This window comes from Hemiscyllium ocellatum, chromosome 14 (genome assembly GCF_020745735.1).
Source record: "Hemiscyllium ocellatum isolate sHemOce1 chromosome 14, sHemOce1.pat.X.cur, whole genome shotgun sequence".
Classification (NCBI taxonomy): domain Eukaryota; kingdom Metazoa; phylum Chordata; class Chondrichthyes; order Orectolobiformes; family Hemiscylliidae; genus Hemiscyllium; species Hemiscyllium ocellatum.
The window spans coordinates 20481346-20492101 of record NC_083414.1 but is presented as its reverse complement, the minus strand read 5'-3'; the positions used below and the strand labels follow the sequence as shown (position 1 = coordinate 20492101).

At 38.2% G+C, this 10756-nt stretch overlaps 1 protein-coding gene across 1 annotated transcript in view; it reads right to left on the bottom strand.

Moving 5' to 3' along the window:
* Positions 1-7611: 7611 nt before the first annotated feature.
* Positions 7612-10756, bottom strand: part of LOC132822093 (NUAK family SNF1-like kinase 1) — a 38150-nt gene continuing 35005 nt past the window's right edge. The window contains exons 6-7 of the mRNA XM_060835118.1: positions 10453-10585; positions 7612-8762 (exon numbers count right to left, since the gene is read on the bottom strand). Of these exons, the coding sequence (XP_060691101.1) occupies positions 7654-8762; positions 10453-10585 (1242 nt within the window). The 3' untranslated portion in view covers positions 7612-7653. The remainder of the gene's footprint in view (positions 8763-10452; positions 10586-10756) is intronic.

The following is a 10756-nucleotide window of genomic DNA, read 5'->3' as shown; positions in this document are numbered from 1 at the left end:
CTGGCCACATACATGTGACATCCATGGATATTGGTATCCGATATGTGTCAGATTCTAAGAACCCTCATGCCATATCTTTGGTCTACTTAAAGTACACTTCTCTATTTCAATGCAGCACCTTGGGCTGCACTGGCAATTATTAATTACAATTAATGTTGCTGCACTCAGGGACACACATCCAGCTCATAGATTAAGTCTACATTTCTGGCCAGTTCACATGCTGTCATAACACTTGCTCACTCTGAGCCTACTTAGATGTTCACAGCATCCTTGTTTTGCTGTGCCTTTTTGTGCTTTGACCTTTTAGCCAGAGATATGTTCACAGTACTACTGTATTGACAACTGCATTTAGTCCAGATAGAAAGCCAGGAAGCATGTCGTGGTTGTCAATATGGGCAAGAGACAGAAATGAGGGGCATAGACAGGGTTAATGAGAAGGAACTTTTTCCCCTTCGAGATCAGTGATCATGGGCATAGCTTTAAGATAAGGTTTAGAGGGGACGTGAGAAAAAATCTTGTCAGCCAAAGGGTGGTGGGAATCAGGAACTCACTGCCTGTAAGGGTGGTAGAGGCAAAATTCCTCACAACATTGAAGAATATATCATTTTACTTGCATGGCACGTAACCTTTTGTTATAAATTCTGTGTCTTGTGGTCCTACCCACAACCACCTGAAGAAGGAGTGGTGCTGTGAAAGCTAGTGCTTCCAAATAAACTTGTTGGACTATAACCTGTGTTGTGTGATTTTTAACATTGAAGAAGTATGTAGAGTGTGCTTGCAATGCCAAGGCAAACAAGGCTATGGACCAAGAGCTGGAAACTGGGATTAGAATTGTTCGGTGGCTGTTTTTGACAGGCACAGGCTCAATGAGCCAAAGGGAATTTTTTTGTGCTATAGGCCTCTATGATTCAGTCAAGTCAAGGGGCTAGCTTTTGCTTGATGTTTCCCAACACACTAAGTCAATAGCTTCTCATACCATTCCAGGCCCTGTTAGGGGTGGTTAGAGTCAGGATTCTCTCCACATAAGGGTTAAAGAGCTGAATGACGGGCTGCATATTCCCTGCCTTGAGTATTTCTAATTGGGCTGTTTTTCTTCAGGAATGAGAAAGAAAGGCAAGTATTAAGAGAGATGAAGATAGGTGGCACGTCTTTTTTTTGGTGCAGGTAGGGAATTGTTCCAAGCAAATGAGTAGGCAATGAAGAAGGCATGCAGGATTAGTGATGTTTGAGGTTGGGTAGGTGATAGAGTGAGGGAGAATGCTACAGGCAGTAGTGAGAATGTTACAGCATGAGACTTGGTGGGAATTAGGTACAGTGGCAGAAATAGACAGTGTGAGGTATCAGTGAGAAGACTACCAGGGACTGGGAACGCTGTGCAGCAAGTCAGAAACACTGAAGCAGTCATTAAGTCAGAATCACTGTGAAGGACTGGGAGGAGGATGTAGTAGTCAAGATCAATACTGTCTAATTTCCTATTCAGTGCGCAGATCTCAAGATCCGTGTACTATGTCAACTTCTGAAATCAGAAGTCAATCCTTTGGGACAAGATTGGCGTGCACAGAACCTCAATGGAGCACCCCAGTGCAGCTTAGAGGGAAAGTTGTTCAGGGTCACTGTAAATCAAACTGAGAGAGTGGACCTGAGTAGAACTCAGGACATAGACTAGAACAATCTTAACTTTGTCTATAGCTTAGTCTGATTTGAAGAGGAGCCAGTCAGAGCTGCAGTGGAGTAGAGCAAACCTCGGGGCAAATGGTGGTAGCAAAGCTTCCCTACAAAAGCCTGAGAGACATGGCATAGATCAACTTCAGTTGGAGCAGCAGCTGAAATCCAACATGAATCCTGTGGGAATTTGAAAACGCTAATGAAGGTGCGTCAGCAAAAAGCAGTGAGATCACGGGTAGATTTTTTTGTCCACTTTAAAACAGCATTAAGAAAAGAAACTGCATTCTAGATTATTTTTCTGAAAAGAAGTGTTAATTAATTTTCTACTTAATTTATTTTAATGGAAGATTTTATATTTAGTTAAAGGTATGGCAGGGGGTCTCAGTCCCATATATTGCCAGCCTGGTCTATGTGGGAAATCTTAGATGCTCCTGGCAGTCTGGTCGTCCACATCTGCAGGAAATGTCACTGGTTTGATCAACTTGAGCACTGGGTTTTGGAACATGAGCATTGGTTGGTGATACAGCAGTGCATCTACAAGGCTGACTGTTACATGTTTTTAGACATGGTCATCCGACAGATTAAGGAAGTACAGTCAGAGAAGGAATTGGGTGACCGTCAGTCAGAAGAAGAGAGATACGTAGGAAGTCTAGAAAGCTTCAAAGTGCAAGTCACTCCAGAACCGTTTTCTTTTGTGTTGGAAACCAATTAGATTGACAGTTCATCTGGCGAATGCAGTCAGAGCCCAACTCTACAGCCAGGGGGACCAGACAGCGAGGGAGAGCTATAAAGGTAGGAGGGGTACAGACAGGCATTTCTGTAGCTTCAGTCATGATTCCAGAATGGTGTGTTGCCTCGGTGGGCCAGGGACAAAGATGTCATTGAACAGCTACAGGGCATTCTGAAGTGGGAGAGAGAACAATCAGAGATTGACGGTTTGGGACGTGCAACATATGTAGAGAAAAGAATTATGACTTGCGACAAGAACTTAGAGAACTAAATAGGAGATTGAAAAGCAGGACCTCAAAGTTTGTAATCTCTGGATTACGCCTGGTGCAAAATGTCAAGAAGGGGGGCAGTCAGGACCTAATTTTAGGAAATGAAGCTAACTAAGTGGTACAAGTATCAATTGCAGAACATTTCAGTGATTGTGACCATAGCTCAGTAAGATTTAAAGTGATCATGGAAAAAACAAACAAACGTAGACCAGAAATAAAAGTTTTGAATTAGGATAAAGTTAATTTTAATATGATAGGACAATTACTGGGAGCAGCTTGTAGGAAAATCCACATTGAAGCAGTGAAAGTCCCTCAAAGAGGAAAGAGTGAAATGTGGATGGCCGAAGTATTCTTGTAAAGGAGAAGAGTGAGGTAACTAAAACCAGGGAATCCTGGATATTGAAGAATGTATAGGATAAAAGACAAGTTTATGGTAGGTAGCAGGACTCTGAACAACCCAAGCCCTATCTGGATGTAGAATATGCAGGACCTTAACTAAAATATAAATTAGGAAAGCAAAGGTGGGGGACACATGAAAAATTAATGGAAGCTAAAATAAAGGAAATTACACAATTCCTTTTATCAGCATATTAAGGGCAATTGTTTTCAGGTGCTTGGTGACTGGCACAGACATGATGGGCCGAAGGGCATCTTTCTGGGCTGTAAAATGTGATAGTGGCACTTACATTGACAGTGTGGAGAAAGTCAGTGTTGCTGTGCATTCCTCCAGATGGTCGAAACTGTATTGACTCAGGTGACAACAGGCTGACATGGCCTCCTCTGCAGATCCTGGGGGAAAAAAAACATCCTAACTCTATACCATGCTGTTCAACAGGGCATGCATTTGCATGCCTGCAAAACAGCACATCAATTTTCCCTTTTCTGCCATGACTGGGAAAACTTCAGGAAATGGGCAGTGGAATTCCAGACTGATAGCGCTTGTCTGGATGCACAATAATCTTTTAAAGATAGCACCAGTGCAAGGATTCTGAGGTATTCTGGCAGTGGTGAGTTCTCCAGGAATAGTGCAAGACACAAATGAGACTTAGCCAAAAAATAGGTTCAGCCCAAACACAGAGGATGCTGGGAAAACACTGGAGGTCTGACAGTATCTGTGGAGAGAGAAACTGATTAACATTTCAAGTCCAATGTAACTCATCTTTAGAACTGTTATGAATTCTGAAGAGTTCTAGTTGAATAAGCACAGGGCGACTGCTGTATCTGTAGAGTCAGTTTCTGTGGTTTCAGTTACCTGCAGTTTCCCACGGCTTAAACATATTACATGGAACATTCCAGAACCAGGGACCAGAGAACTGCCAGGGAGGTACATTTCCCACTTAAACGAATAGGTTTGCTACTATCCGCAGTTTCGCGCTTCCACGGTAATTCGTGGAACGTATCACCTACAGCTATGGGGGGCTACTGTAATTATAATCAATAATGCATAAGGATTTTTTTTATTAATAGCTTTATTAAATGTCTGTACTTGAAAATGACTCCATTCAGCCCGTGAGAAAAGAACAAAGTGTCTCCAGTTTTTTAGTAGCTAATACACGCTATTTATTTGCACTAAAAATATAGTCACATTAATAATTGGAAGACTGTCTATTGTAAGCACAAAATAGACAGCTTTAAGCTTTCATTTTGTCTCATGTTTTCGGTAATTTGTGCAGATAGGAAAATCCTATCAGATCAACCATTACCACATTATTAGCAAATTGGATTTCAACAGTTATTAATTTTGTGGTGGGTGGTCTATCTTGTAGGGACTCTTATATGAAAATTGGCAGCATCATATTTTTAGAGGGTTCGCCAAATTAGCTAAAGGTTTTGAAATGTGGTTTGCAATAAATCTGAGAACTTAAATCAATCAGTTGTCAGTGCTGTCAATTTTCAGCGTGAATCAATCGGGGATATTTTAGAAAACATGAAAACTGAACACATTTTGTTCTTGAGGTGGGAAAATAATTTCTGTCCAGCATTGAAGTCTGTCTTGTATAATGATAAGTATAACTTTTGTGTGTTTTTGTTGGTTACTTAAACAGTCTTCAATTGTTAGATGAGTGTATTTTTACTTAATTATACTGAATAAAGCTTGATGTTAGTGTTCTATTTCTCTGCCAAAGTTAGTGCATTTATAAAGGGGTTATTTCAAAACTTTTAATTAGGGTTGTGCAATCAATTATAATTAATCTAAGATATCAAAACATCCTTTTAGATGATAAATGTTTTAGGTGGGATAATAGTTCCAGCCTCTGAATAAATTATAATTAATTGTAGAAGTGTAGAACTGCCCAGATTTATCTTGCGTGGAAACTGGTAAGTATATCTTGCAATGTTATATGAACAGCACATAGTTATTTGAGATTTAGTTTGACCACAGAAGCATACAATACATATGTTACTCTCTTGGCATCATACAATACACATGTTATTGTCTTGGCTATATTGTTCAGCATTCTATTTGTTTTTTTACGAAGATCTTTGACCTTGAAACAGTATAGTAAGGAAAGTCGTAGTTTCTTTAAACATGGCTAGGGAATATGTAATTGTTTTTAAGAATGTACATCAATTCTAAAGGGATCATTTGAAATTTTCTAATATTAGTCTATATGATATGGCCACCGTCAACCTGGAAGCAGTACCAACAGGAAGGAAGTTAAAATATGGATGCCATATGACCAGAGATGAAGAAGCTGCAGTAAGAAAAGAATATAGAAGTACATTTACAGGGAGCTCTGTACATGCAGTTAAAAGAGACAGGAAGCTGTAGAAAAGGTGAGAGCAGAGATTGCAGTTAGGATAATTCCATTGGTAAAATTCAGCTTTTTTTAAAGAGCTGACCAGATTGTTCAACAGGATTCATTAAAGAAGTTTATAAAGGAGTTTCCGGAAAACCTGCCCCATTAAGATAATTGTGATATAGCCAAGTAAGTTCTACAAGAGCATAACATTTAGGAGATGACTTTCTAAGGAATACAGAAGAAATGAACAACATAGGAAGTGAAGTTTCTGTTACAAGTGACTTGAGGCCAAGTCTTTGGGTAAAGTGAGAGGCCTGGTGTACCTGAAGCAGATTTGGAAAGATTGAGAGAATGCATGTATTGCCCCATTTGTGTGGAGAATATGTGAATGTTTATAGTCATAAGAGGTAGTCTTCATTGTTTTATGCTATTCCCTATGTTACTTACAGTTCATACTGACTGGAATTTGCCTGTTGATCCATGCTCAATTTACATCAATTCTCATTTGTGTTAAAGTAAACATTGCAAAAAGTGAAATGTTGTTGCCAATTTATTCATTGGGAGTAATTTTGGTTACTTTGGTTATTCAGGAGAAGACATTCAAAATAAAGGTCACTGAACTTGAAACATTAACTCTGTTTTCTCTCCATACCTGCCACACCTGCTGAGTTACTCCAAAATTTCTGTTTTTGTTTCTTTTACAACTTTGGAGCCAGGGGATACCTCACCTTAGTGGGATCCATTGTGGAAATAAAATCAACACTGAATAGGTATGTCCGTAACAGACTAGAAGGATCAAAAAGGATGTTAAGCACTGACCATCCAGCAAAATGACCTCAAGAGATGGTTTATGATCATTGATAAGGGCCATCAGATAATGGATAATAGTGAAGGGCTTGGTACTGCAGTCATCAGAAGGACAAACCATGTGAAAGATTGTAAGTTACCATCCATGTTTGAGGGGTATTGGGGATGAGAAGTTGCTAATTTAAGGCTAACAACCAAATTCAAAAAGGATTTAGCTGAATTAAATAAAGTTTAGGGTGGGGAAAATGGGGTTTTGTCTGTGGTGTGTCAGCAAAGTTATTTTTAACCTAAAAAGTTGTGATGGCTTTATGTGTTTTGTAGGGTGGGGCTGAGGTTAAATTATGCATGGATTTAAGTTGGAAGAACGAGTTGGGGTGTTGTGTCATTTAAGCCAGTTTAATATGTCAGGAGGATTTTATATTAATAATGAAAATTTTTCTACTTGAACCAAACCACATTTGTGCATTTTTGTTGTCTATAAAAGCTTGAAGTTTAAGTACCATTTGTAAGGGAGAATGGGAACAGCAATTTCAGCAAATTAGTTTTGAAGTCTAGGCACACTATTTCATGTGCACTTGGAATGTTCTTTAAAAAAAATTGAAACATTTGTTAGGTAACCTCTTCCCATCCTGTTTACTGAAAATGTGTTGCTGGTTAAAGCACAGCAGGTCAGGCAGCATCAAAGGAATAGGAAATTCGACGTTCCGGGCATAAGCCCTTCATCAGGAATCATCCTGTTTACTCCCAAGTATTGAAGTGAGAATAAGGGATTTATAGATGCCTGTTTCTGCTTTATTAAAAGTCTTACCTGGACCTTTAGAACAAATCGAGGCAGAGTAGCCTATTTTGAGGATGAATAATAATTTCTTGTACTACTATTACAATATGACAATCATAGTCAACTTCTCAGTGTATTCAAATGCATGGAAGATGATCTGATGTGGTACTGACCTTTGTGTAAGTAAAGAGCCATTTTGAGTAATATGATTGTACATTCAGGACTCTATGCTATGTTTTTGGAAAAATCACTGATTTGGCCTGATTCTCAAATCCAATTCTGCTTTCCATTCAGTGAATATTAAGAATCCAATTTTTGCAAAAAAAAATTCATGGAATTAATATACAGAACCATTTAACACTTCAGCCTTGTCATAAACAACGAACACTAAAAAAACAATTTTGCAAAAAACATGTAATTATTGCACAGAACCATTTAACATTTTAGCCTTGTAATAAACATAAACTTACTTTCCAGTAGCAAATATTCTTATGCTCAAGGAAAAATGACAATAAATTTAATTATTTTGCTATAACACTTTCTTGATAATCTTCATTGAAGGAATCTTCCTCATTGATTCAGTGGAAATAATTTTTGGCTACAGTTTATGGAGACTCAGAAATATAACCCATTAATTTTCCTTTAAATAATTACACCTCTCTTAGGCCTTATTATAAATATCTTGTGTATCTTCAAATTCCATTATTGAGAAAATTCTCCCCATATTGTCTTTTCCAGAACTTCCATTTCTTCTGGCATTTTGTGGATCAACTTTATCTGTGTTATCCAGCTCCAAAAAGTCTTCCTCTGAAGCTGAGCTATAAATGTTGCCATGTTTATTTTGAGTAAAGAGTTTTCTTTTGCTTTCTGCTGTGAGATCTAGAAGGTCAAATGAGTCACTAGAAAGTATGCTATCATCACTAATGACACTAGAGGGGCGGCTGTCTTTTTTCTGATGTCTCCCATTTGATAAGATCAGGTCCTTTAAAGAAGCAGAAAGCTTTAGTGATGAGCAATCATCGGGCAGATCTAAACTGATGGAAAACTTTCCATTTCGTTTTAGAATTCCTTTTTTCCTATATTTTACCTCTCTTGTTGAAGGCATTTCTGACAGTTTGCCACATGTTTTGGAAGGAATTTCAGCTGTATCCCTGCCTCTCGTTTCACTGCGTTCTGGAGAAGAGGAATAGCCAGACTCTCTGTGGTAAGAGTTCTTCAGGATTCCTTTCTTTGGTGTACTAGTTAAGACTGTAGTTTGCGCAGTGTGCACCTTCTGAAAGGTGTTTGTAGATTTTGTGATGGTTGTGCTGGTTTCAGTCCATTGTGATTGCAGTTTCATGTCTGTAGATGAAAGAAGGTCATTGTCAAAGCTAGATTTTAGGATTCCCTTTGGATTTTCATTTGCATCTTTGGACGTGGGTTTCTGCAATTTCACATCCTGTTGTGGTTGTGTCATGTCTTTTTCTTTCTTTGACTTCTTTAAACAAACCATTTGCCTATCCTCTGTTATATGGGTAGAAACTTGATGCCCAGTACTCTCTATAGCTTGTACATTTTTAGCTTCTTTCGTCCTTTGATTTGCACACCCTTCCCTGGTTTTCCAGTCGATGCAACGGGCCAGCAGTGGTGAGTGACAGTCTTTTTCGGAAATGCAGTCACAAATAGATGTGTCATAACCCAAGTTGACCCACCAATGGTTTGCAATATCTTCAATTGTCGCACGTTTGTCTGAGTCCACTGATAACATCCAGTCAATCAGGTCACAAGCATCTATTGGTAAAAACATGCCAACATCTTAGAATTAATTAATACAAGGCTTTCCAATTACATTTAACTAGGAAAATGAAAAAAAAAGCCATCAACATTCATTGTTAAAAACACTCCATTCACATCTTACCCATCACCCCTTCAAATTCTTCCATTGTTTAACTTGAAAAATCTGAACAGAATGATTGCTGAAATAATATTGACTTACTGCTGACAGGACCTTTATAGGAAGGCAAGCGCAAAGATATTTACTTTAATTGTTCAGTGTGGATTTATTATATCGTATTTAAAAAAATCTTTCCTTGCTGTCTATTACTTTCTTTTCTCCTGTAACATCTGTATATTGTAAATTTTCTGGTGTAAAATTCACAAATCAAAGGCTATAATCAATTTAAGTACTAGAAAAAATATTTGCATGAAATTGTACTCCTTAAGTAAACTTGGCCTGAGTTTTACAGAAAGCCAATAGTAACATCAATGTGATTAGAGCAACTGATCTGTTGACCTGGTATATTTGTTCTTGCACAAAACAATTAAATGTCATTTTTACTCAGTAGATATCTCGAAGGTAGAAGATTGTGAGTTCAAACGCAGTCTGGACTTTTAGTACATAATCTAAGCTGACACTTTAATACTAATAAAGGATGTAAAGTTTCAATTGTCGATTGAGATTAAAAATCCCAATATGTTTTACAACATGAATAGAGTCTTATGGTGTCTTTGCTGGCATTTATCTTTCAAAAAACGTCATTAACATCTTAGTTGGATTTGGTTTCATTTGCTGAATATAGGAGCTTGTTGTAAGCAAATTGGCTGTCATGTTGACTCCAAAACAATGCATTGGTTTTAAAGTGCTTTAGAATATCCTACACCATATAAAAATCCTACGTAAAATGGTACATAAATTCATTATCAGGTAGCTGTCATTAACTTTTGAAGATCTGCTCTTGACCAAGGCAGTACCAGCAATGCAGCATTTACTGCTCATCTCTAGTTGTTTCGAGGGCAGTAAGAGTCAATTGCATGATGACTTAAATCACATTGGAGTGCAAATTTTCTTTACTGAAAGACATTAATTAACCAGTAATGTTTTTAAAACGGTCTGGTAACTCTCATGCATTACCTGATTACCAAATCAATTTAATTTTACTAGATATTAGTCAGTAGTAAATGTAGAGTAAAGGAATGAGTCTGGGTGGGTTACCCAAAACAATATTTGGGGCAGCACTGTGGATCAAGTGGTTAGCACTGCTGCCTCACAGCATCAGGAATCCAGGTTCGATTCCAGCCTTGGGCAACTGTCTATGTGGAGGTTGCACAATCTCCCTGTATCTGCGTGTGTTTCTTCCAGTTTTCTCCCACAGTCCAAAGATGTGCAGGTTAGGTGAATTGGCTGTGCTAAATTGCCCATAGTGTTAGGTGCATTAGTCAGAGGGAAATGGGTCTGGGTGGGTTATTCTTCGGAGGGTCGGTGTGGACTTGTTGGACAAAGGGCCTGTTTCCACACTGTAAGGAATCTAGTCTAATCTATATTAGCAATCTTTGAACTGAAGTCTTCTACTTTAAAATTCAGTATGAGAAATACTAGGCCAGAGATGTTTATATGGAAATCTGCTATAGTGTAATCATTGTTCGTTCAAAAATCTCCAGCTACTTTGTGAGATGGGTTTGATGCAATCTCATGATTCCTTACCAGAAGTCAGGTGAGGTTTCTTGTATTCTCCACAACTGATCTGCTGCGTTAAAGTTTTGTAACTCCTGCTATCAAATGGCATTGTTCCATACACCAGTGTATAAAGCAGAACTCCCAGGGCCCAGCAATCAACCTAGCACACAATGTATCATAATCAATCCATTAAACATAGCAAAGAGTGTCTCAAATAGTATTAGTTAATGCCATTTCAGAGAATATCTGATGTGTTCCTTTGCATTAACTGAACAAAACAATGGATTTGGTTCTTGATAAGTAATGATTAAAGTGCCAGTCAATTTTCAAA